Genomic DNA, 27,931 nt, shown 5'->3' with positions numbered 1-27,931 from the left:
CTACACTGGCGGGGAGTTCTTGCGCAAGAACACTGACATTCTAATGTCTAAAATCAGTGCTTCTTGCGCAAAAACTATGATGCTCCCGCTCAGGAAAAAGCCCTCCTGTGCAACTGTTCTTGCGCAAGAGGCCAGTGTAGACAGGCCACATTAATTTCTTGTGCAAGAAAGCCCAATGGCTTTCTTGCGCAAGAGAGCGTCTACACTGGCACGGATGATTTTGCACAAAAGCGCCTCTTAGCGCAACAGCACATGCCAGTGTAGACGCTCTCTTGCGCAAATATTCTAACGCAAAAACTCTCGCGTTAAAAGTATGGGTATGTCTACACTACAAAGTTAATTCGAACTAACAGCCGTTAGTTCGAATTAACTTTAATAGCGGCTATACATACAAACTGCTAGTTCGAATTTAAATCGAACTAGCGGAGCGCTTAATTTGAACTAGGTAAACCTCATTCTACGAGGAGTAACGCCTCGTTCGAATTAAGTAGTTCAAATTAAGGGCTGTGTAGCCACTTAATTCGAACTAGTTGGAGGCTAACCCTAATCAGGTTGCCCTGATGGCCACTCTGGGCCAAACCAGGGAAACTTTTCTGCCCCTCTCCCAGCCCCAGAGCCCTTAAAGGGGCACGGTTTGGCTACAGTGCCTGTGCCAGTGGCAAGCCTGCCAGCACCCAGCCAGCAGACCCTGCACCTGGCATGGCATGAGCCAGCCACCCGCTGCCACCCAGCCCTCCGCCTCTTCCCAGGACCAGGTTGGCGGCTCCTAGGAGCCTGCCCAGGGCCACAAGAGGCAGGCGCCCGCGTGGTCTAGTGCGGAGATCGTGGACATTATCGAGGTTTGGGGGGGGAGGCCTCCAGCGTCCACGACCTCCACACTAGGCACAGGAATGCAGCCGTCTAGGGCAGGATAGCTGCCAGCCTGGCCACCAAAGGCCACATCCAAATCCAGGAGCAGGTTTGCATGAAAATCAAGTTGTTCCAGTGAGACCCCCGACCCTGAGCCCTGCGCTTAGAACATAAGAACATAAGAATGGCCGTACTGGGTCAGACCAAAGGTCCATCTAGTCCAGTAGCCTGTCTGCCGACAGCGGCCAACACCAGGTACCCCAGAGGGGATGGACCGAAGACAATGACCAAGCGATTTGTCTCGTGCCATCCATCTTCAGCCTTCCACAAACAGAGGCCAGGGACACCATTCCTACCCCCTGGCTAATAGCACTCCACGGACCCAACCTCCATGAATTTATCTAACTTCTCTTTAAACTCTGTTATAGTTCTAGGCTTCACATCCTCCAGTGGCAAGGAGTTCCACAGGTTGACTATAAGAAGAACTTTGTGTGAAGAAGAACTTTCTTTTATTAGTTTTAAACCTGATGTCCATTCATTTCATTTGGTGTCCTCTAGTCCTTATATTATGGGAACTAATGAAGAACTTTTCTTTATGCACCCTCTCCACACCACTCATGATTTTATAGACCTCTATCATATCCCCCCTCAGTCTCCTCTTTTCTAAGCTGAAAAGTCCCAGTCTCTTTAGCCTCTCTTCATATGGGACCTGTTCCAAACCCCTAATCATTGTACTTGCCCTTTTCTGAACCCTTTCCAAGGCCATATCTTTTTTGAGGTGAGAAGACCACATCTGTACACAGTTCTGAAGATATGGCGTACCATAGGTTTATACTTCCCCTCCTCCTTCTTCCCCTGGCTTCCCCCTTCCAGCTCCCTCCTCCCAGGTTTCCACCTCCCCTCTCCCACCCTCTTTCTTCCCCTCTCCCACCTCCTTTTCCCAGTCCCCCAGAGGTTAACTCACCCCCCCCCACCCCCAGTTTTGTTAAATAAAGAGAGTTTCTATTTTTGAACACGTGTCCTTTATTTTTTACATCAGGAAGAGGGGGCTCGGGAAGGGTAAGTGGAAGGAGGTGAGGGAGGAATGGGGCACGAGCCCCCGATGGGGAGGACTGGGGTGGCTCTGCGGGCTCCTCGGGGTGGAAGCTTTCCTGTAGGGCCTCCTGGATCCTGACAGCCCCCTGATTGACCTCCCCCAGATGGCAGCCTGCGGCAAGTGCAGCCGGGCTGATGGTCGAGTGCTGTAATGTGCCGAGTGTGGGCATTCAGGGCACTCCAAGACAGGACTGCTTTGCTGTCCCCATCGAGTTAGACAAGCAAGCGGGGAATCCTGAGAACTGTCTGTCCGGGGTGGGGGTCGGGTCCTTTTAAGCACAGCCCTCGGCTAGCCTGAGGAAGCAGCTCCACACCTTAAGTCCTAACCTGATGCCCTGATGGCACTGGTTCTGGCCAGCCTTGACTTCGGTTCAGGGTCCACTCAATGTGGACATGCTATTTCGAATTAGCAAAATGCTAATTCGAATTAGTTTTTAGGTCTAGATGCACTCATTTGAATTAGCTTATTTCGAATTAACTAATTCGAATTAAGTTAAATTGAATTAGTGCTGTAGGTTAGACATACCTTATTTGCGCAAAATCTTGCCAATGTAGACGTAGCCTATCTATATCTTTCTCACTCTCTCTTAACCAGCAACTAGAATAGGCAGCTAGGCCAGGCTAGTATAGACCCCAAAAATAACAAAGAGAAAATGATTAAGAAAGGTGTAATGAAGTTCCTTGTGAGATTTCCTTACAAAGGACACATTCTACTATCTAAAATGAATTCCTATGAAGTGAACTGTACAACTCCTCAGAGAAAGGTAAACAACAGATAACAGCCTAATGGTGGAACTGCTCATACCTGAGCAAAGAAAGCTGTGCTGGTGACTCGCTGATTTTCTGATGGGGAATTTACCCAGGGGAGGAGGCTCTGTATGATCTCCACTGTTATTAGTCCAGATCTTTGCAGAACACTGGAAGACAAAAGGAACCACTTATGGGGCAGACTGTGCACTTCAAAAGCTTAGCTGCTATGACCATACAACCTAAAACCTACGCATGGAAGCTCTGTGTTTCTCACCCAGGACACCCCGCACAAAGCTATACCTGAAAGTTCCCTGTCAGTCACTCTATTTGTTGCCGATCCCTGAGGATGAAATGCTGTCTCCTAGATCTCTTACCTCACCAGCAAACACACCCCCTCGTGGTGAGTCTGCGGATTTTCAAGAAGCATCCAAGTTCTCTGCTTCCAGAGTGTTCTTATCAGCTTCTCATTCACAGCCTTGAGAAGCACAGCCTCTAATGCTTCAATAGAAAGCCTGGGGGAAAAGAGGCACAGAACTGTAGTAACCAATAGAAAGGCACAGCCTAAGCAGTCAGGAAACCCCAGTTACTTGTCAGGGCTGTTGTTCATTGACAGTTCATCCATTGACAGTGTCCTGGGGACCACTGTTTTTGGAAGGACTTAATTCCAGGAGGTATTTCAGTCTCATACATCTCATATTACTAGTGTTGCTATGGACAACATTTTGCAGTCACTTTCTCCTATCTGCAAGGCGTATGGGCACTAGCACAGTACAGTAATATGGAAAAAATTCACAATCAGACCCCAAAAGCTGGGACACAGAGAGATTAGTGATCACTAATGGATATTTTGGGGCCCTATCTCCAGCGAGATGTGACAGGGTGCTGAGAGCTTGTACTTGGGGTCAGCACTCTGGTAACTACTAGTACTAATTAGCTTCCCCAGAGAAAGCCTAATTGGATAGAAATGTACCTGATTGCCTGGCTAGAGTGGGGCTATAGAATCAACAAACCTATTATCCCATTAATAAGGAATCTGCCTAAAGGGACACACAGAGGAGTGTTTGAGGGAAACAGAGAGCAAAATGCTAGGAGAGCCTTTCAAAGGGAGTTCTCTGAATGGAAACACTTTCCCTCCATCTGGAGGAGGGACTAGAAAGCTGAGATATAATGTAACGGTGCTATGCATGGACAGGCGGATTAAAACACTGCACATAGTCTACACATCGGTATGTACAGACAAGAAAGTCTCAACACGGGCAACGACTCCTCCGAAGTTTGGAGAGTTTTATGACAGGAAATGGAAACCAGCCACAGAAGGTAGCGTTCTGCAAAGTGGGGCCTGAAAATAACCCTGATGTAGTTTTGGCTACCCTTAAAAGAGCAGCAGGTGGACCTGTGAGACACAGAGCAATGTGTGCCCTTCAACTGACACCACACAGCAGTGCGGATGGGAGGAGCTGCTGGTGCAGGACACTGGTTCCCAGGCATGACAGGGCCATGCGCCTCTCTGTTGGTCACAATGGCTCTTGGGAGCAGAGCCCTGTGGATGTGCAGAACCCAATGTCTATCTGCAGATCTCCGTGTCCAGGGGTAGATGTTTGTATTCGCGCAGGGCTCTAACCATTTTTTGCCTGTATTCTAACTCATTATCACTGACATCTCTGTTCTTTGATAATATACCAGTTCTTGTTTTCCCTATAAATACATCTAAGTGTTGTATGTTTTCCAGAGCTGAGTTCTAAAGTATAAGTGTAAGCAGGGGCTGAACTACTGCTTGCAATCAGCCAGCGAAAAGGAGAGACTACACCACATTTTGGGGGTGGGCATGCTCACTCAAATTGTTTAGCCCTGTAAGATAATTAACTGTTGATATGTAAATACAGGCCTGTCTGATAATTAACTGCTTCATGCTGGGATGGGGAAGGAATCTGGGGTGTGGTTATATAAATCCAATTCAGCCAGGGCTCATGGAGGACTGGTTGTCAGAATGGAATGTGATGTATTGTAACTAATTTGGCTGTTGTGGGGTCACAAACCATGCTACCCCTAAATGTAGGAACTGTAAAATATGACACCAGTGCTTGCAGGAGAGACACCATCATTGTAAGGGGTCTCAGATAAACAAGCCTCCCCCTTCCAGAGCTGAGTGAACTGAGTTGGGGACAAAGGGCTTGAGCCAGCCTGCTTCATGCCTGCCAGGTGTCAGCTGTAAGGCTGGTTCAACCTGTCTCTCTCCTTCCCCCCCCCCCCCCCCCGCCTTCTAAGGGTAGACCTAAAGCAGACTCCATTAGGAGTCTTTTTGTTATTCCAGTGGAAGCTGGAATCTTTTTGCCAGCCTAGGTGGTAGCTAAAGAGTTGAAATCACTAAGAGCTGAAGTCACTGGTTTGGCCTGGAGCCAGACCCATTGCGGCCAGCAGAGGGGCTGGTGGGAGAGACCAGAGGGTGGCCAGCAGGGCAGCTGGAGAGGAGCAGTGGCAGGCAGCCAGCAGAGCGGCTGGTGGAGCAGCAGACCACAAGAGCAGCACGAAGGTGGCATGGCCTCAGGCTCAATGGGTGGAGTCATCAGGGTGATGTGTCTGGGACTGTACTGACAGAGCTGTAAGTGGGGCGTTTGAAGTGGGGTATGGAGAAAGTTTGGGTAGGTGAATGGGACCCTTACATTGTTGGACTAGTGAGCCTGAGGGGCAAAGGACATTGCTCAATCCATTTGAGCTGGGATGGTTACTCGTGGGTTGGTTATGAACTCTGGCTGTGGTATTTTCCCAAGCTAATGCCATGTGACCTCTCTCTCTCTCTCTTTCATTAAAAGTTTCTTTTCTACACTCAGACTCTGTGCTTGCAAGTGGGGAAGCATTGCCTCTCAGAGGCGTCCAGAGGTGTGTGAATTTCCCAAGCTACTGAGTGGGGGCTCAAGACTGTTGTGTGTGAGATGGATGAAAAGGGAGTGTGTTTGTGTGTGTGTGGGGGGGGGGGTATTTATTGTGTGCTGAGCTTGTGTTTCTCTGTTTGGTTTAGTTTGGTGTTTGTCTGTTTGTTTGTTTGTTTGTTTGTTTGTTTGTTTGAAGGAGCTTCTAAAAGGTTTGAAATCTAGAAGCCTATGTTAATTGGCTGAGCCTCAGTCGGGGGAGGGGCTACCAGAGCTATATAAGCCTGTGAGTCCGCGAACAGGGAGCTTGGAGAGGGACTTTGGAGTGGGAGTTTAGAGGGCACTAGTGACTTCTGATCTTCTTTAAACCTAACTTTTATAATAATCTATATTCCAGAGATTTAATAAGCCCAGTTTTTACTTAAATTTATTCATAAAAAAATGGAGACAGAAGCCCAGCAGCAGAGTGGGGGCTATCCTGTTTATTACGTCGAGTGTAACATGTATGATTACCTGCCCTGTGGGCGAGTGGCGTATGTGTGCACCTGTTGCAAGGAGCTCCTGGCCCTCAGAGACCGAGTTCGGGCTTTGGAGGCCAGGGTGGCTGAACTGGAGGAGCTAACAGAGGTAGAGAGCTATGTTGATGAGACTTTCCAGGACACTGTAGTACTGTCCCACCTCCAGTCTGAGAGTCCCAGTGCTCTTAAGGAGGATGAAAGTCTCAAGGGAACAGAGAATTCAATGGGAGCAGAGGGAAACCATCCCGTAGTTGGGACCCTCCTTCCCGAGGATGTTGCGGTATCCTCTCGCACCAACGATACCTCTGAGGGGGAGGGAATGCCAGATGTTAGGAAGAGGCAGGTGTTAGTAGTGGGTGATTCGATCGTTAGAAACATAGATAGTTGGGTTTGTGATGACCAGGAGAACTGTATGGTCACTTGACTGCCTGGTGCAAAGGTTGCAGATCTCTCGAGGTATCTAGATAGACTTATGTCTAGTGCTGGGGAGGAGCCGGTGGTCGTGGTACATGTAGGTATCAATGACATAGGGAAGGGTAGGAGAGATGTCCTGGAGGCCAAATTTAGGTTGCTAGGAAAGAGACTGAAATCCAGGACCTCTATGGTGGCATTCTTGGAAATGCTTCCAGTTCCACGCGCAGGACCAGGTAGGCAGGCAAAGCTTCAGAGTCTCAATGCATGGATGAGACGATGGTGTAGGGAAGAGGGGTTTGGATTTATCAGGAACTGGGGACACTTTTGGGAGAGGGGGAGCCTATACAGGAAGGATGGGCTCCACCTAAACCAGGGTGGAACCAGACTACTGGCACTAAACATTAAAAGGCCGTAGAGCAGTTTTTAAACTAAGAGATGGGGGAACGCTGATTGGTGCGGAGATGCACGTACATCGCAGGGAGACTTCTCTTAGAGGAGAATCCGTTGATAGAGATTCTCTAAGCTGTAGTCAGAAAGAGAGGACAAAGAGACTGAGGCCTGAGGAGGCCTAGATAGTAGTGTTTGTGTTGCCAGAGCTTGGTGGTTTCAGGGAACTGACCTATAGCAAGCACAAACAAGACTTTCTCATATTAAAAGCAGGTGATGGTAAGGTGCCTCATAACCCTGAGAACTCCTGGGGAGTGTCACCCAAATGGACTGGGATTCTCTTTGTTTTGCTCCCTTTCTTCTAATTACCTGCAAGGGTTGCCCTCACATAGTTGTTGTCCTTTTCTGAATAACCTCCTTCGGCTGCTCATCCTGGGCAAAGGCATCTTTTGTCTTAGGGTTTGGCTGATCTGCTGCAGGAGAACAGTAAACAACTCCGGGAACAGCTCCTGCACAGTTTTGCTCAGCTGCAATGCTGACACCACTTCAAAGATGGCACATGTTGCCTGAAAGGAGAGCATGGTAAAAGAAGAGGTCTCTTCCTAACACTATCACACTCTCTCCCCTTCTGATACCTGCTGGACTAAATTCTCACTCCTGTCACTAACTTGATGAATGACCGAGAGCAATTCACTCCATGTGTGCCTTAGCGTCCCATATCTGTAAAAATGTGTACGACCTATCAAAGCATGTTGTGAGTTGTACAAAACATCTGCAAAGCACTGTAAGAAATCTGATTCAAAGACTTTCTAATTGCCAGATAGTATTAAGTGAATCAGCCACATACTCTAAATCTGCCATCTGTTGTTCCACAGAAAGCACAGCTGGAATCCAGGAAACAGGACTTCAGAAAAGAAGTGCCCATATGACAATATTATACCACTCATCTAGCTTTCCATCAGCATGTTTGTCACAAGGCAGAGAAATACATGTCTGTCGTCTAACTTACTGTGAGAGGTTCAGCAGCTGCTAAATGCAGGTCAGTTTTTGTCTCTGAGGTCATCCTTCCTTCTTGGCTTGTTGGAGTCTTTATTTTTTCTATTAGGACCTTCAGGACTTGAGGGGCGAGCAAGGGATCTGTCCCCAGAGATCTCCACAGCTCAGTGGTGTCACTGCAATTTAACATAAGTTATATGTGACCCCTGGAGACTTTTGTGGCTCTGACTATATGCATCATATTCAAGTAAAGAACACATTTTCTCCTTGACTATGATCAGGGCTCACCAACCGCGCTGTCCGGCGAACTGTGCATGCACAGATCGTTCTGCGCATGCACAGGTCGCCCGAACCCGGCTCTTCCAGGTTACAATCTACACGCCATGGGTGAGTAGATTGTATTATTTGTCAAGCCCTGCCTATGATGAGCAAGTTCAGAGTGCTGTCCTCCTTATATGGTCCTCATGTTTTACATATTGAGTTTCTAGTTACAGAACTAAGTTAAGTTACATTTCAGGTTACATTTCTACAGTGCATGACTATTTTGGGATCCTGGAGGTATCCCGAAATAGCTACCCCACATTTATACAAGCAGCCCGTTATTTTGAAATATTTTTCAAAATAATGGGCACACTATTTTGCCATCCCAAGAAACTTTGTTGCATGAGGGATAAGGGATGGCTTGAAATAGCGCATTATTTCGACATTTGGTGCTGTGTAGAAGCGCCACATTTCAAAATAGGCTATGCAAAATATGATACGCAATTTGCGGAGTGCAAATTGTGCATCTTATTTCAAGTTTAGGGTGCTGTATAGACACAACCCTAGTCTTACTGCACCATAACCATTAATGCTAGACTTCAGAAGGAAAGGACACAGAGCTCTAATCACAGTTCCTGTTTTCCTACTTCTCAGTAGATATGGAATCATGATCTTCCTACTAACTGGATGTACAACTACGAGAACAAATATTTGTGGCTAGCCCATGACCTCTTCACAAATGGCATTCCCTGGCCTCTATTTGCCAGAATGGGCATGTTCTGTTCACTCCCTATGGGGCACCTGGCATTGGCCACTGTCTGAAGACAGGATCCTGGGCTAGATGGACATTTGGTCTGACCCACTACAGCCGTTCTTATGTTCTTAGATTCCAGCACTGATGACTGATAATTCAGCTAGGGATGTTTGAATGAAATGATAGATATGCTTACCGCCCTGTCTTTAAGTACCAAGAATGACAACTCCATTCCAGCAGCCATACCCTTGCTGATACCAAAAGCCTGGTACCCTATCCTGGCTAATCAGCCAGGAATTTGGATTTGAAGCTTTCATGCTACCAGAAAACGAACAGTCACTGGCAATTTCCAGGGTGATGTTAGTTCAGGGGTCTGGAGAGGCAAAAATCCACTCCAGTGATGCCAGTAAAGGGAAGTCTTTAGGATGCCAAAGCAACTATTAATTAATGGAAACAGAATGAAACTTAATTTCTCCCTGCACCCACCTTGACATGGTCTTGGACCTTTCTGCAGAAAGACCCAAGCTATTAACCTTTAGGAATTATCTCAAACTGTCTGTGGCTTAAATGAAGCCTTACATCTTCCAGTGAAGCCGTGGGATCCATGGTTACCAAAATGAACACTGTAAGGAGCAGTATATACCTGTCCATCGGCAGACGTTTGATGAGGAGGCTGAAGATCACTGCCTCTAGGTGATGGTGAGCTAGAATGGACACTGACTCCACCAGGAACTGCCTCAAGCTACCCTGCTTGATGGTAGGCATATGAAGATATATTCTACTCAGGATATCTGGCACCTGGACAGAATAAAACCAGAAAAAATGTCCCTTTTCCATTCTCTCCATTCATTCTGCAGAACCAAAACGTTTATTTAGTCGTTTAGCAATTTGCTGTTCTTGTAGAAAATCCTCCCTTCAAAAAACAAGTATTTAGACATGGCTGCATAGATTTAACCCACAAAAATTATACATATCTCTGCCCATACCTGGCTGCAACACCGGGTTAAGACATGCTGAGGCCCGAAGCTATGTCAAGTTAAAGAGGCCTCATTGCATTTCCAAAAAAAACCATGTATTATTCTAACAGAAAGGAAAATGAAAATAGAAATAATAAAGTTATCTATCTATCTATCTATCTATCTATCTATCTATCTATCTATCTATACATAGGCAAAGAGGCAAGTAAAAACTAGCAATTTTGGGGTATTTTTAGAGACCCCTCATTATCTGAGGCCCTAAGATGTAGTTCACTTAGCTTGTCTCTTGGGGCCGGATATCCTCTTTTTGCATTTTACTCGGAGTCTAATTTTTCCAAGCCTTTCATGGCTGGAAACTGTGACAACAAGATAGACAAATAATCAAGCATCTTCCTTTTCACTTGGGGTACGGTTACACTAGCTCGTTAGTTCGAGCTAGGTAGTGTAACGAGGGCAAGCAGAGTTGCAAATGAAGCCCAGGATTTAAATATCCTGGGCTTCATTTGCATGTTCCTGGGTGCTGCCATTTTAAAATCCCCCTTAATCCGAACACCGTGCCCGCGGCTACATGCGGCACGGAGTAGGTAGTTCTAATTAAAGATCCTAATTCCATGAGGAGTAACGGTAGTTCGAATTAGGATCTTTAATTTGAACTACCTAGTCCATGCCGCATGTAGCCGCGGGCACGGAGTTCGGAGTAAGGGGGATTTAAAAATGGTGGCGCCAGGGAACATGCAAATGAAGCCCGGGATATTTAAATCTCGGGCTTCATTTGCAACTCCGCTTGCCCTCATTACCCTACCTAGCTCGAACTAACGAGCTAGTGCAGATGTACCGTTAGATTATCTCTGTCTTCTGCTGTTGATTCCCCCATTGCCTGACTCAGGATAGGAACACAGATGGAATTAACTTCCAATCCCAGGGGGAGAAACAGCAAGACTTGTGTTCACTGCAAATGATGGCAAAGACCTGAAAGCCTGCAGGTTAGCCAGAAAAACCTCTCCAGCTTCTATTTTACCTCATCCAGCATGGCACCTCCACACTCCTTCAGGATGATCTTCATCCACAGACCGGCTGCTGTGGCACAGGAGGGACTAGCAGACAGCATACCATCCAGTATGGCCTCAATAAAATCTGTGGCTTGGTCAGAGGGAAAGTACTTACTAACCACCTGTGGACAGATCAAAACCAGGAAAGATTGCAATGATAGTCGGCTCCAGTACTTTTAAGAAAGGAGGCCTAAGAGCTGTATAGGAAAATAATGTATTCATCAGCAAATTGCTAATTGGGCTCATATCTGGCAAGGCAGTTGCAATTAAAATTTTCTCTGTAATCTTTCTAGCTACCACATCTCTATTCTACACTAATAATATCAGGTTAGATCTTAGGTTGTACAGTTAGCACAACATTGTATGGGACAAACAGGATGTAAATTTCCAGTTTATATTCTATGATGTACATGACATCTTTTCACAAAATATAAAAATATGCAAAGAGATGCATGCACACAAATATAGGTTCAGGTAAACACACAAGGTGACAAGACTGGTTTCTCAGCTTGATGTCCCGCTCACATATTTTCCCCCTGGATGGATGGATGGATGGATGGATGGATGGATGTGCGCACGCACATGCATGGGCATGTTCATGCAACTGTCTGGAATCTGTTTTTTACATGGCATTCATAGCATATACCTATGAAAAGCATGTTACTGATTACACATGAATGCCTCACTCCCATAGCTCGCTCCAAGTGTGGAAAGACATCACGAAAGCATAAAACAATCATGGAAACATAGAATACTAGGACTGGAAGGGACCTTGAGAGGTCATCGAGTCCAATCCCCTGCCCTCATGGCAGGACCAAATACTGTCTAGACCATCCCTGATAGACATTTATTTAACCTACTCTTAAATATCTCCAGAGACGGAGATTCCACAACCTCCCTGGGCAATTTATTCCAGTGTTTGACTACCCTGACAATTAGGAACTTTTTCCTAATGTCCAATCTAAATCTCCCTTGCTGCAGTTTAAGCCCATTGCTTCTTGTTCTATCCCCATAGGCCAAGATGAACAAGTTTTCTCCCTCCTCCTTATGGCACCCTTTTAGATATCTGAAAACTGCTATCATGTTCCCCCTCGATCTTCTCTTTTCTAAACTAAACAAACCTAATTCCTTCAGCCTTCCCTCATAGGTCATGTTCTCTAGACCTTTCATCATTCTCGTTGCTCTTCTCTGGACCCTCTACAATTTCTCCACATCTTTCTTGAAATGCGGTGCTCAGAACTGAACACAATACTCCAATTGAGGCCTAACCAGCGCAGAGTAGAGCAGAAGAATGACTTCTCATGTCTTGCTCACAACACCCCTGTTAATGCATCCCAGAATCATGTTTGCTTTCTTTGCAACGGCATCACACTGCTGACTCATATTCAACTTGTGGTCCACTATAACCCCTAGATCCCTTTCTGCCGTACTCCTTCCCAGACAGTCGCTTCCCATTCTGTATGTATGAATCTGATTGTTCCTTCCTAAGTGGAGAACTTGGCATTTGTCTTAAACTTCATCATATTTACCTCAGACCATTTCTCCAAGTCATTTTGAATTATGACCCTATCCTGCAGATTAGTCGCAACCCCTCCCAGCTTGGTATCATCTGCAAACTTAATAAGCGTACTTTCTATACCAATATCTAAATTGTTGATGAAGATATTGAACAAAGCCGGTCCCAAAACAGACCCCTGTGGAACCCCACTTGTTTGCCTTTCCAGCAGGATTGTGACCCATTAATAACTACTCTCTGAGTATGGTTATCCAGCCAGTTATGCACCCACCTTTTAGTAGCCCCATCTAAGTTGTAAATACCTAGTTTATTGATAAGAATATCATGCGAGACTGTATCAAATGCCTTACTAAAGTCTAGGTATACTATATCCACCACTTCTCCCTTATCCACAAGACTCGTTATCCTATCAAAGAAAACTATCAGATTGGTTTGACATGATTTGTTCTTTACAAATCCAGGCTGGCTGTTCCCTAGCACCTTGCCGCTTTCCAAGTGTTTACAGACGATTTCTTTAATTACTTGCTCCATTATCTTCCCAGGCACAGAAGTTAAACTAACTGGTCTGTAGTTTCCTGGGTTGTTCTTATTTCCCTTTTTATAGATGGGCACTATATTTGCCCTTTTCCAGTCCTCTGGACAAGGGAAAATGAATGGTGCACAGCCACTAGAACAGTCACTTAGGGTACGTCTAGACTACAGGCTTCTGTCCACAAAGAGCGTCTAGACTACATTGAGTTCTGTCGACAAAGCAAGCTGCTTTGTCGACATGGCAGTGTAGTCTAGACGCAACCCTACAGGCAATAACACCATCTGTCGACAGAACTCTGTCGACAGAAGGTGTTATGCCTCGTAAAATGAGGTTTACCACCGTCAACAAAACTGCTGAGTTCTGTCGACGTTATGTTGACAGAACTCAGCGGCAGTGTGGACGCAGGTATAGTTTTGTCGACAAAAGTCCACTTTTGTCGACAAAACCCTGTAGTCTAGACACACCCCTAGTGTCTGTTACCTTAGCCATTTTGCAAGATGCTTGAAACAGAGCCTCAGGGTCTGGAGTTGTTAGTGCCTCACGGAGACATCTCAGCTCCTCCTCTGCTGACCCCAGGTTTCTGCACTGACCTAGGATAGAGAAAAGGAGAAAAAGTATGGCAACATGTAATAAAACTGAACCTCTGATCCATAGATAATCATACAGGCGGATCTATGGGGGTATGTTATTACCAGCTGTGTGTGAAATTTTGGCCCCACTAAAGCCAATGACGAAATTCTTGTTGACTTTAATGGAGTTAGAATTTTACCATCAGGCTATGTGTGGACTATATCCCTTTTTCGGAAAAGGGATGTAAATTAGACGTATCGCAATTGCTAATGAAGTGGGGATTTAAATCTCCCCCACTTCATTAGCATAAAAATGGCTGCAGCTTTTTTCGGCACGGAGCTTTGCTGGAGAAAAGCGCCAGTCTAGATGCTGATCTTGTGGAAAATTAAGCCTTTCCCGAAAGATCCCTTATCCCTCCGAAAAAGGGATGTAGTCTAGACGTAGCCCCTATGTCTGAAAGTTAACAGTAATGGCATGTGATTCATTGTGATTCATACAGGATTAAACAGGCACTGTATTCTGTGTGGAGCATCTTTCTCTGTATATCTGGTTTCAGTAGCCACTCTGCTCTCAGTATTTAAATCTAATCTCTTAGTCAAGCACAACTCATGTAGATTGTTCTGAGGTTCTGATTTGGAGGAGAATCCCTCTACTGAACTCTCATTGTAAAAGAGATGGGGCTGACCAAAAGCTTAGGTAGGAAACCCAGGCTCTTCGCTCACTTCTAAATCATGAACTGTCTCTTTAAGGGAAAGCTGTCCTGCTCTGTCATCTCCCTCTCCCCACCCCACTCTGCAGAGGGGGGGACATATGGGCATATGGCAGGGGAGAGAGTGTGTGTGAGACAATGTGTGTGTGTGTGTGTGAGAGAGAGAGAGAGAGAGAGAGAGAGAGAGGGACATGCTGGCTGCCAGAGAAATCTTAGAAGCAGTGCACTGCCTCTTTAGATAGGCACTCCGTTACTCACCATACTTCAGACTGGAGCAGCACTATTGTATGTGTCCCTCTCCCCAAACTCTGCTCTGCAGAGATGATGACAGGGGCAAAGGGGTCACCCTGACTTCTGCACGCCTCCCTGCTCACCTCCCCTCCACACACCACTAGCAGCAGATAGGATGGAGCAAGGTCGGAGAGGGGCAGCTGAACACATGCTGCTGGCATGCTTGCTAATCAGCTGAGCGCTCCAGACAGAAATTCTGGGGAGAAGGGCAGATCTGGCCTGTGTGCTATATTTTGCCCACCCTCTAATATTTGCAGATTATTTATTATTTGTGCAGTTCTCTTCCAGCAATGTACTTACAAGGCCCCAATCATTCTGTTATATAAGTGTCGCTAACAAGACAGAAAGAATTACAGATGGAAAAAATGGTCATTACAACAATGAAAGAAAGTGAAGAGTTACTTACACCTGCTCATGGTCTCCTCACCTTGTATATTGAGAATACAGTTGATACAGTCAACCACCCACTGACGCGATGAGGTAATTGAAGCACAGGTATATGGTGCTAATAGCCCAATCAGATATCCAAAGTGATCAAAAGTTTCCTGAGGCTAATTAAAAAAGAATGAAGAATGAAAGTTCTCCGGCTATACTGGACATTATTTGCCTTCCTTATTGTGAACTCCATTACTGTACCTGGGTACGGCACATTGGAAAACATAATCCTTGTTGTACATGCAAATTGATGGGGTCTAAATTAGCTGTAGCACTCAAGAAAAATCTCAGAGTCATTGTGGATAGTCCTCTAAAAACATCTGTTCAACACGCAGCTGCAGTTAAAAATGCTAATGGTATGTTAGGAACCACTAGGAAAACGGATGAATAATAATATGATAAATAATAATAAATTAGCAATAGGGATATATTACCGACCACCTGACCAGGACAGCGATACTGACATTGAAATGCTGAGGGAGATTAGAGAGGCTACCAAAATAAAGAACTCTATAATAATGGGGGACTTTAATTAGCCCCATATTGACTGGATACATGTCACCTCAGGAAGAGAAGCGGAGATAAAATTTCTCAATGGCTTAAATGACTGCTTCTTGGAGCAGCTGGTGCAGGAACCCACAAGGGGAGAGGCAATTCTTGATTTAGTCCTGAGTGGAGTGCAGGATCAGGGCCAGGATATAACCGTTACCGGACCGCTTGGGAATAGTGACCATAATATAATAACATTCAACATTCCTGTGGTGGGAAGAACACCTCAGCAGTCCAGCACCCTGGCATTTAATTTCAAAAAGGGGAATTACACCAAAAATGAGGAGGTTAGTTAAACAGAAATTAAAAGGCACAGTGACTAGAGCAAAGTCCCTGAAAGCTGCATGGAAACTTTTTAAAGACACCATAACAGGGGCCCAACTTAAATGTATACCCCAAATTAAAAAACATAGCAAGAGACCTAAAAAAGAGTCACCGTGGCTTAACCACCATGTAAAAGAAGCAGTGAGGGACAAAAAGGTATCTTTTCAGAAGTGGAAGTCCAATCCTAGTGAGATAAATAGAAAGGAACATAAACACTGTCAAATCAAGTGTAAAAATGTAATAAGAAAAGCAAAAAAAGATTTTGAGGAACAGCTAGCCAAAAACTCAAAAAGAAATAACAAAATGTTTTTTTAAGTACATTAGAAGCAGGAAGCCTGCTAAAAAACCTGAGGGTCCCTTAGATGATTGAGCTATAAAAGGAGCAATCAAGGACTATAAAGCCATTGCGGAGAAACTAAATGATTTCTTTGCTTCAGTCTTCACGGCTGAGGACGTTGGGGAGATTCCTGAATCTGCACCGTCCTTTGTGGGTGATGAATCTGAGGAACTGTCCCGGATTGAAGTGTCATTAGAGGAGGTTTTGGAACAAATAGAAAAACTTAATGTTAACAAATCTCCGGGACCGGATGGCATTCATCCAAGGGTTCTAAAAGAACTCAAATGGGAAATTGGTGAACTATTATCTGTAGTTTGTAACCTATCCTTTAAATCGGCTTCCGTACCTAATGACTGGAAGGTAGCTAACGTGACACCAATATTTAAAAAGGGCTCTAGAGGCGATCCTGACAATTACAGACCGGTAAGTCTAACTTCAGTACCGGGCAAATTAGTTGAAACAATAGTAAAGAATAAAATTGTGAAGCATGTAGAAGAGCATAATTTATTGGACAAAAGTCAACATGGTTTCTGTAAAAGGAAATCCTGTCTTACTAATCTGTTAGAGTTCTTTGAAGGGGTTAACAAACATGCAGACAAGGGGGATCCAGTAGTTATAGTATACTTGGATTTTCAGAAAGCCTTTGACAAGGTCCCTCACCAAAGGCTCTTGTGTAAATTACATGGCCATGGGATAAGAGGGAAGGTCCTTTCTTGGATTGAAAACTGGTTAAAAGACAGGAAACAAAGGGTAGGAATAAATGGTAAATTTTCAGATTGGAGAGGGGTAACTAGTGGTGTACCCCAAGGGTCAGTCCTGGGACCAATCCTTTTCAACTTATTCATAAATGCTCTGGAGAAAGGGGTAAGCAGTGAGGTAGTAAAGTTTGCAGATGATACAAAACTGTTTAGGATAGTCAAGACAGAAGCAGACTGTGAGGGACTCCAAAAAGATCTCACCAAACTGAGTGATTGGGCAACAAAATGGCAAATGAAATTTAATGTGGATAAATGTAAAGTAATGCACATCGGGAAAAATAACCCCAACTATACGTACAGTATGATGGGGGCTAATTTGGCTACGACAAATCAGGAAAGGGATCTTGGAGTTATCGTGGACAGTTCTCTGAAAACTTCCACGCAGTGTGCAGCGGCGGTCAAAAAGGCAAATAGGATGCTGGGAATTATTAAGAAAGGGATAGAAAATAGGACCCAGAATATCTTACTACCCCTGTATAAAACTATGGTACGCCCACATCTTGAATACTGTGTACAGATGTGGTCTCTTCACCTCAAAAAAGATATTTTGGCCTTTGAAAGGGTTCAGAAAAGGGCAACTAAACTGATTAGGGGTTTGGAACGGGTCCCATATGAGGAGAGGTTAAAGCGACTGGGACTTTTCAGTTTAGAAAAGAGGAGACTGGGGGGGGATATGATAGAGGTCTATAAAATCATGAGTGGTGTGGAGAGGGCTGATAAAGAAAAGTTATTTATTAGTTCCCTAAATAGAAGAACTAGAGGACACCAAATGAAATTAATGGGTAGCAGGTTTAAAACTAATAAAAGAAAGTTCTTCTTCACACAGCGTGTAGTCAACCTGTGGAACTCCTTGCCAGATCAGGCTGTGAAGGCTAGGACTATAATAGAGTTTAAAGAGAAGCTAGATAATTTCATGGAGGCTAGGTGCATGAAAGGCTATTAGCCAGGGGATAAAATGGTGTCCTTGGCCTCTGTTTGTCAGAGGCTGGAGAGGGATGGCAGGAGACAAATCGCTTGAACATTGTCTTCGGTCCAGCCTCTCTGGGGCACCTGGTGCTGGCCACTGTCGGTAGACAGGATACTGGGTTAGATGGACCTTTGGTCTGACCCAGTACGGCCGTTCTTATGTTCTTATCATGCCACTGTTTCAAATCCATGGTACACCCACACCTTGAATACTGCAAGCAATTGTAGTCCTCCAACTTAAATAAAGTTAGGTTATAATTGGAAAAAGTTCAGAGAAAAGCAACAAAAATGATATGGGATATGGGACAAGTCATACAAGGAGAAGTTAAAAGGACTGGGACCATTCATCTTAGAAAAGAGATGCTTACAGGGGGGTATGATAGAGCCATATAAGATGATCAGAGATGCATGATATGGGTGTCCCTATATCTCTGACTGCCTGGGGCTGGGACTGGACAACAGGGGAGAGATCACTCAACAATTGCCTTGTTCTGTTTGTTCCCTCTGATGCATATAACACCCACCACTGTCAGAAGACAGGATACATGAACCATTTGTCTGGGGGATCCAGAATGGCCATTCATGTTTTATGTTCTTATCTGATTAAATAGAAATAGAAATTCAACTTTAACAGCCTGAGAGTATAAGAATGCATCTATGACACTGACACAGCCAACCTATGTGTGACCCACAATAACTTAACAAGCGGCACTGCAATTGTATCAAGACAAGTCACTTATATGTTATTTCAAAGGGTGTGTCTAGACTACTGAGTTTTGTCGACAAAAGTGGACTTTTGTCGACACAACTATACCTGCATCTACACTACCGCTGAGTTCTGTCGACATAACGTCGACAGAACTCAGCAGTTTTGTCGACGCTGGTAAACCTCATTTTACGAGGCATAACACCTTCTGTCGACAGATTTCTGTCGACAGAAGGTGTTATTGCATGTAGGGTTGTGTCTAGACTACAGGGTTTTGTTGACAAAGCAGCTTGCTTTGTCAACAGAACTGAATGTGTCCAGACCCTCTTTGTCGACAGAAGTTTTGTCGACAGATACTGTCGACAAAACTTCTGTCGACAAAACCCTGTAGTCTAGACGAACCCAAAGAAAAGTTCTAGACTAGCGATCACCAACATCATGCATTTTGGTAATAGATATGAAAGGTAGATGTTATGTATTATTGTCTGTATTTATATCTTGCTAGAAGTTTAACATAACCAAATTAGCTTGTAGATTCCAATTCCTTTTCATGTCTTAATTGCCTTAATGATATGCAACTGTCTTCAGTTAACCTTAAGATCAAAGATATAAGACAGTACAAGAAAATATTTTTTACATTGCCTTCAGCTTAACTATCTGTGTTGTAATGGAAGACCACGATCGGCTAATTACCTTATGTGAATGACTATCACCCATTTACCAGTGTATGCATAGGAAATAGAAAATTAACTTCAAAACAAAGCACGACAGGAGATCTGCATGAGCTATTCTTTCTCAGGGAGAGATCCTGCTTCGACAATTTCTGTGAGGAGGCTTGCCAACCGGCTAGAATAACTATAAAAGACAAGTTATGGGACTGATCTTCTCTCTCCAGTCTGCTTAAACTTTGAACAGGGGACGTGTAAGCCATAGGACATAGATCTTCCAAATAATTATTTGGAATAGTCTGGGAAATGCATGGAAAAACTAACAGCCTTTGCATCTAAACTGACTCTGGATGTTGACCGGTTAGCATGATTCCAGAGAGACTTTTACAAGCCAGCCGTTTATTCCACCATGGTTGTGATCCTGAACTATGAAAAGTGAAAGTCATTTTAACAAATATCTATCACTTAACCATTTGTAACTCTCTTCTTTTTCCTTTTAACAACAAATCTGATATTCGGTTATTAAGGATTGGCTGATATTTAGGGAAGACCTGTGATTCATATTAACCTAAGGATAAGTGTCTAGTCCTTTGTGATTGGTGATTATATTAGACTTAGTTGTCTAGATGGGAACCAAGGTCTGGAATGCCTAAAGGGTACTATTGTTTGGTATTTTGTTAACCAGAGTAGAAGCTCTTTTCTTACTGGTTTGGTGAATCTAATTATAAAATCACTCGTCTGGGGAACTGCCTGCCCTGTTTCTTACAGTCTGGCCTGAGTGCTGTCACAGCACTCTTATGGAAACCTTTCTCTTATGGAAGCAGAGGGATCTTAGTCACTTTGAGGCCCCAGCTGCAGGCCTAGTAGAATTTCTCATGCATTCACATTGAATGTCAGATTTGATTTAAGTGGGGAAGTCAGCTCAAGGAAGAGTAGAACTATACTCACTGTGCTATTAACTATCTCCTGATAGGCAGTTAGCAGCCAGACACTGGCCTGCAAGGCCCTTCCTCTCTCCCACTCCTTCTCTGAACTGAGCCAGGTCTCTAGTAGCTGTTGGCAAAGCAGGAGAATGGACAAAGTTAGTACCAGAAAATCCCTCCCAAACGTTTCTTTTAAATAGGTTTGATTGTCACTAAAATCCCTCTCCAAAGCATTTAACTTCCATATAGCAAAAGATTTATATGTCTCCAAAAAGAGACCCTTGTATATACAAGTCCCAGGGACCAGATTCACCTCTGGTGTACGTAACTCCATCAAAGCCAAAGGAGTTACATGAGAGATGAGTCTGGCTCTGTGTATGTGAGGGCTTCTGTAGACTGTCTGATGGCAGCTGTCTAGCACATTGCATGCAGTTTGGGGTCCGGTGCTGTGTTCTCTTTCCTGGACAGCTTCTCCCATGCTGAGTGGCAAATGACAGAGAGGAGCAGAGAAGTCTCCCCAGCCCAGCTCCTTTTATAACTTTATTTTCATACCAACGTTGCACCTAACTCCCCTCCCCTCCGCTCTTCAAACTATTCTGTTTATGTCTGAAGAGCAGGAAGTCTTTGGTGAATGAGTTTCCATACACAGAGCTTAACTCAATACTAATTCATTCCTTTTACAAGAGGTGATCAGTTCTCACTGGTCCTCTTGAATTTGGTTACTGCACTGATGATTTTCTTTCCTGTCCATGTAGTGTTAACTATACTGGAAAAACTAGATCTCAGTCCACCACTGGCATAAAATGGAACAGCTCCCATGGATTTCAATGGGACACATTCCCACTTACTTCAGGAAAAAACGGATGCTTTCTCCCTAAAATTCACCCACTGCGGAAAATTCCTCCACAACAGAAGCTTGAGCATCATCCCTGCTATAACACAAGAAACAATTATCACCCTGGTCCTATGGGCTACTCACATGAAACATTTCCTGGAACCAGTCTGGGGTTGGTTCTTCCTCAAGCAGGATCTTCATTAGCTCACTAAGGGCTTCTAAGGAGCACTCATACATCAACTGAAACCAGAAGAGAAGGAGTGAGGCTCAACACCAGATAATTTCTGCAGGAGGTGGAGGTGAAGTTAGCCATGACTTTGCAGGGAGGCCATGTGTGGCTGCTATCACCCAGTGCTTGCTGGGCAGAGATCTCAGTGGAGTCTGCCAGAGGGGAATTGGTGTCATATACCTCTATGTGCAGAGTATCCTCTAGTTTCTTGCCTTCCTCTTTCATCTTCTCCAAGGGAGGAAGGGGAAATACACTTTTAAAACACAGATCAAGGATCTCACGGTTTTCCTCCAGGGTCAGAGATGGTTTGAGTTTGCTGTCAGAAGACAGAAAGAGAAGTCACGTGTTAGATTCAATACCATAGCCAAGTAAAAAATGGGTTAAATGAATAAAGATTATCCCAATCTAGAACCCCAAATGCAAACAGCCCTTCACTTTGCAGCTGTGCACCTCTTTGTACCTCTGTTAATTATTTGCTCATCTAGAAGTAAAGCTAAAACTTCAATTCCCTTTTTAGAGGAATCCACCAGCTTCCTTCCCCCTGCCAGCTAGCCAGACACCTCCATCCCCACCTGAACTCTTCTCCGTAGTATGGCATGCCCCACAACCTCCACTCTTGTGCCTTTCAAGCACAAATCTCCAAACAGACATGACGCATTCAAACCCTCAAAACAAAAACACCATGTGAGCATCAGCCTGCTCCCAACCTGACACTCATGAATTAACAAATGAGAAGACATCACAGTGCCAAGAAATATGGCATAGAATATCCTACCACAGCTGTCCAATCGCAAACATTGCCTCGTAACGAACTGGAGACACCAGGGAATCCAATGGTTCCTTTTTAATGAAGTCCTGAAATGCATGAACAGAGACATAAAAATAGGAAGTGGGTTTGAAAGGCAGAGAAGCCTCCCCCTCACCTTCTGAAACAGGGCTTTATGCCAGACCTGTAAGAAACAGACACTGTTTCAGTGGCTCTCTGCCTCAGAAATGGACCGTAGAGACATCTGCTATACACAGGTCATCAAGCTGTATCCTGGTAACTCATCAGACACTATCCATTCCTTCCAGTTACAGCCCACAATATGCCAGCATCCCGGCCAAGCACAGTGGACCCAGCATTCTAGGTGCCAGGCAGGTAAATCATGACACTGCAGTAGTATAGCTACAGCCAATGGAAAGAATAACATCTACCCGGACAATCAGTCTCATTACATAATAACAAAATCCCTTGTAGCTCAGGCTTCAAAGTTCCTAATCACTCACCATCATGTAATCAAGGAGCTCCAGTTTGTAAGAGAATTCAAATGCCTGGGAGTCTCCAGTCTTCAAAACTGCACAGCTAATCTCTGTTGCATTCTGGATGAGGGTTGATTTCAGGTCCATGTCCTATATTTCCAGGAAAAACAAGAGGATGTGGGTGAGAAACTGAGAGAATCAGATTCCAGAAGAGTAGAAATTAGATCTAGTCTCAGGAGAAGTGTCTGCAGACCCCAGAAGACAGAGAACCCCAGCTCTACACCCATCTCAGAAAAAGAAAAGGCCCAGGTTGATCAAGTAAACCCAGGTCCATTTACACAGAGTAGTCATGACTCCTGCTTGATGTGGGAGGGAAAACAAATTTTATGCAATTTAAACAAGAAACTTGTGCATAGTAAATGCACAAGATACGAGGGCAGATTATTTAGAATTTAACTTGTTCGCAACATTGATCCCCAACACCTGAAAAACAAAATGTAAAACCGCTACTAGCAATTTCTATTGTGCCACATTATGCACATTCTACAAATATCCTGGTTAATGAATATGAAGTAGAGAGATATCACTATTACTGACTCTTCCAAAAAAGCAGGAAATGTGCCCAGTCTGGGTGTGTTGCAGTGGACAATATCAGGGGCCATAGTTCTCTGCTTTTCTTTCAAAAAAGGCTTTTTCGAAATTTGGAAAAACCTGCTCTTTCAAGCCATCCCTTCCTTCCTCATAAATCAAGGTTTACAGGGATGGTGAAAGAACGCATCCACTTTTCCAAAAAGTGGATGCGGTATTGCTTTTCTGGGATCCCTCTGGGATCCCGGAAAAGTACTGCAGCCTAGACATAGCCTTAGACAGAGTAGAATGGAATGGCAAAGTGATGTGGAGAGATTAGAACTATGCACTGAGACCAGAATCAGGGCTGGCAAGTGGACAGCCATATATCTAAGGAGCAGAAATAATGAGCAGGCAGACAAATAGGAAGACAGATATGGGGAAAGGGAAGTAGATAGTCCAAGAAACAGTGATAGCAAATAAACTAAATACAAGCTAGCACTATTCTCCCTTGAGTAGCAAGAGGTAGAGCTAGATACTCATACATCTTAAGGAAATTAAGGTGCATCGACAGGTCACCCTTACCTCGAAATAGCTTATTTTGAAATTTGGCAATGTCTACACAGCAACAAATTTTGAAATGAAGCACTATTCCAAAAAGTCCCTTAACCCTCATGGAACAAGGTTTACAGGGATGTTGGGATAGTGAGCCCGTTAGATTTCAAAATAACGGGCGCACTCAAAAGATGCGGAATAGCTATTTCGGGATACTTCTGATACCCTGAAATAGGTTCACAGTGTAAACATAGCCTTAGAGTGTTATACTGCACAGCCTGAGTGTGACTGCATCCGAAATACTATGTAACTGTGACCTAGAGAATTTCAGAAGAACACAGAAAAACTAGAGAAAATACAAACAACAGCAACAAATAAGATATTTGTTACAGCTCACACTCCATCCATGAAGGTTTTAGATTTGATGCACATGACAAACGGTTGTTCAAAGGAGATTTTTAGAAAAATAAGCCCTCTCTTAGAAAACTCAGGTCCAGTGGAGGCACTGATCTAACTTCAGAGTAATATCCCCAACACTTATGCAAAAACTCTTACTTGGCAACCGGTTCTATAATGGTGTAGGATGTTCTCTGTGATGTCTGCCTCCACCCGAGACAGAAGTTGCTCTTTTGGAGCATGCATAGCCACTTTGCTGTATGTCAGCATCAGCGTGCTGCGGGTCTTGGCTCTTTTCCCGTGATGGTAGTCCTGGACAATTGGAAATGTCACAAGAGACAATTACTTCTGATTCATTTTGCCTTGAAATTCTGATCTGTTGCTGACTGAGGAATTGCTTTTGGCAGCGATAATAGCTTGTACTTGAAAAATGTATTTAAGCCAAACCATAACTGCATGAGGCACAGAGGTATTGGTGTCTCAAACATACTGATTGGATAATTCTGACACAGAGAGCCCAAAGTTTTGACCCTACCCCAGTGACATAAATGGGAGATTTGTCATTGACACTGATAGGCACAGAATTAGGTGCTAAATGATATGCCTAAATCTGCACAGTGAGTAAACAGCAAATCTGGCAATGGTGGCCAAGACACCTAATATGCTGTTTTATCCTCTGGATAAATGGTTCTCAACCAAAGGTACGCAGAAGTTTTCGAGGAGGACAGATCAGATCATTTCGATATTTGCCTAGTTTTAGAGCAGGCTACCTAAAAAGCATTAGCAAAGTTACAAACTAAAATTTCATACACACAATGACCTATTTACACTGCTCTATATACTGCACATTGAAATGTAAGGAACATATTTATATTTAAATTAATTTATTTTAATTGGTATGGCATATGAAAATGGGAAATTAAGCATTTTTTCAGTAATAGTGTGTTGTGACACTTTTTTGTATTTTTATGCATCACACAGAGCACATCCATTGGGGGACAGTGTTAGCTGACCAATGAGACTCTACCGGGGCAGGAGATACTGTCTCTAGTTTAGAGGGAGAGGAAGTTTGAGAGAACCCCCTGGCTCCTTTACCTTCAGGTGACCAATAAACCCAGAAATCGTAAGTTTATCCATTGCTGCCCCAAACTCCTGAAGTGTGTTCAAGATGAGGTCCAAGTGGCTCTCGGCAGAGAATGAAAGGATGGAAATGACTCCCTGTTACTCAAGAAAAATATTGGTTAGTGAATCTGACCAGGTGCCCAATAGACCCCCACAAGTCAATTCCTTTCACCCAAAGTAGTATAAAGTGCCAATTAGGCCTGAGACCTATGGGAGGGGGGAGCAAAGGGTGAGTGAAATAGCAACAAAGAGGACATGAAGCAAAATGGCATCTGTCCCAGGACAACTGAGAGCTGAGTTGCCCAGGGGACATTCAGAGGGCACATGATAAGGTAGGGAGAGGGACAGGGTCCTTACCAGTCTATCAGGGGCTTCCATGTAATCTGTTGTCTTCAGAAACTTCTGAATCTGTGATTTAATATGGACCGGGTCCTGACAAACTGCCAAGCAAATTCCTAGTGCCTTATAGAGGAAACACTGAAAGAAAGAGGCCAGCATTGAGATATCAAGAACACCACATGCTTGTCAGTATAGAACCAACCCAGCAACACACACTGACACAGGAAAAAACAACCGAGCCAAGACCAAGCACCCCTGCTGCAGACACATCCCATCATCTTCCGCCACCCAGTTAGGGAACAATTCAGTACCAATAGCTGCTCCAAGCAAATGCCAGCAGGGGAAGAGCAGGGAACAAGCAAACACAAATTTTATACACAAAAAAACCAATGAAGCAGAGAGAAGTCTCATGCAGCCCTCCAACAAGAATTCCAAGAGCAATTAACTAGAAACTAAACCTTAACAGAGAACAAACCTTCTCTTTGGAGGGGCTGGCATAGCCGGCCATCTGCTGGCTCAACTCAGAGCTTAGCTGGCTGCTCCAGGCATTGTCATTTATCTGCTCCAGAGATGTTCTGAGGAACTGTGTGTAAAACAAGAGCTGGTTTATTGAAAGAATTTTTGGTTGGGGCTTGAGAGTTTTTTCCCTTCCTTGTTCTCTGTTGTAACCATTCCAATATTCAGGTGTCATAGAAAGATTATTTCCCTATTGAGAACTATGAGCATTGACAACCCAGACTTCCTCTGCCGGTTGTTCTTTAACCTTTGCCTTATGATTCTGCTCAGTCCCCAAACTCAGATGCACAGCAAATTGGAGAATGAGATCTGACCATTGATTTTATAGCAGACAGAGGATAGGTCTAGTGAACTTTGATCAATGGGCCATCATTAACAAAGAGCCAAGCACCTTCTCTGAAGTGCTACAGACTCTTCATAACACTTTCTGCGGGTATGCAGGGTTGTGAGGTATCTCACTACCACCTGCCCTTGGCATGAGGAAGCATTCTCTATGCCTGCCAGGTGTCAGCTCCTGACTCTGCCAGACACAGGAAATGCAAGCACACCCTTCTCACCCGGACCCAGCTTTGCTGTCCTGCAGATAAGCAATAGGCATGTTTCAATCATCACACCCTCTACATATTCCCAGAAGGTCCAGCCCCTGTTCCACTGGACACTCCCAGAATTCACAGGTTTACTACTTACCACCTTACTATTTTCACCTCAGCATCACTGATCCATTTAACACTTAACATTTAACTCTTAGGTGCATATACAGTGAAAATAAGTAGAGTTTCATTCACAAAGAATGGAAATTTGAGAAGCAGCAAGCAGAATTAATGTAAACAAAGATTACGTAAAAGTAAAATCACCACACACTTCCTAAAGGTTAAACTTAGATAACCAAACATTCCTCTGTCTCACAAAGGATAGCTCTCCCAGCTTGAAGCACCCAGACCAAATGTGATCCTCCTAAGTCAAGCAAGTTGGCAGCTTATTCCCTAGATGAAGGATAACTGGTACAGGATACCTCTGGACCTCCCAAAATAGTTTCAAGCATCTCACTAGTAAACAGGTATCCCCTATTGTTTGGTTTTCTTGGATAGAGTCGCCTCTGGAGACTTTGCAATCACTTAATTAGAATTTTCTCAGTCAATTAACATCCATTGTGAATAATTACTCAGTCTACATACAGCCAGACAAAGTTGCTTTTCACCTTCTGGTGACCAGCCTCAACTCATAGACCTCAAAAGCATAAATTTTCAGTATACATCCAGAAGTAGTATTCCCTCTAAGGCTACGTCTAGACTGCAAGCCTCTTTCGAAAGAGAACATCTAGACTGCAACCACTTATTTCAAAAAAGCGAGCCGTTTTTTTGAAAGAGAGCACCCAGGCAATCTGGATGCTCTCTTTCGAAAAAGCTCCATTTGCATTCAATAAAGCCTTTTTTTGAAAAAGCCCCATTTGCATTCAATAACACCTCTTTTCAAAAAAAGGCTTTATTCCTTTTAAAATGAGGTTTACCGCGGTCGAAAAAATGGCTGCATTCTTTCAATTTAATTTCAAAAGAATGCAGTGGCCGTCTATATGCAGAGGAAGTTTTTCAAAAAAAAGGCCACTTTTTTCGAAAAAACCCTGTAGTCTAGACACACCCTGAGATTTCCGATCCATGAACGGAATGAGATTTGTCTTGTGCGCTGCTGTGGCACCTACCAGTTATTAACATACATATATATACTGTATATATATATGCAGTCTTTTTCTTTCTTCAGACTGCCATCATATTCTCTCAAATCATAACTTTTTAAAAAGTGTGCAGAAAAGAAATGTCTGTTCTTTTTAAAGTTTGCAAAACATTATGGTGATACTTAAAATAGTGTGCATTCTAACCTACTTGAAAAAGCACATTTGTACAATTTAAAAAAAACCTCTTAAAACCCCCAAAG

General features: G+C 43.9%; 1 protein-coding gene across 1 annotated transcript; it reads right to left on the bottom strand.

Moving 5' to 3' along the window:
- Positions 1–20,151: 20,151 nt before the first annotated feature.
- On the bottom strand, positions 20,152–25,232 carry LOC142819879 (maestro heat-like repeat-containing protein family member 2B). Its single transcript, XM_089773482.1, has 7 exons — positions 25,121–25,232; positions 24,185–24,337; positions 22,535–22,657; positions 22,041–22,120; positions 21,446–21,581; positions 21,181–21,276; positions 20,152–20,331 (listed from the first exon to the last, which is right to left on the bottom strand). Exons 1-7 carry the CDS (start codon positions 25,160–25,162, stop codon positions 20,152–20,154), a joined length of 810 nt encoding a protein of 269 aa, XP_089629608.1. The 5' UTR covers positions 25,163–25,232.
- Between the last annotated feature and the right edge of the window lie 2,699 nt (positions 25,233–27,931).

This window comes from Pelodiscus sinensis, chromosome 26 (genome assembly GCF_052426305.1).
Source record: "Pelodiscus sinensis isolate ZL-2025 chromosome 26, ASM5242630v1, whole genome shotgun sequence".
In the NCBI taxonomy this organism is placed as follows: Eukaryota; Metazoa; Chordata; order Testudines; family Trionychidae; genus Pelodiscus; species Pelodiscus sinensis.
Note: the sequence above shows the minus strand (reverse complement) of the source record. Positions and strands in the feature narration are given on the sequence as shown.

Bases quoted from the DNA above. Each gene is read 5' to 3' on its own strand.
- LOC142819879 (XM_089773482.1), bottom strand. From the start codon at position 25,162: ATGGATAAACTTACGATTTCTGGGTTTATTGGTCACCTGAAG. The intron at 21,277-21,445 runs GTATATGACACC...TTCTGGTTTCAG, and splicing joins AGGATACTCTGCACATAGAG to TTGATGTATGAGTGCTCCTT. The intron at 20,332-21,180 runs GTGAGTAGCCCA...CTTTGCCAACAG, and splicing joins GGTTCCAGGAAATGTTTCAT to CTACTAGAGACCTGGCTCAG.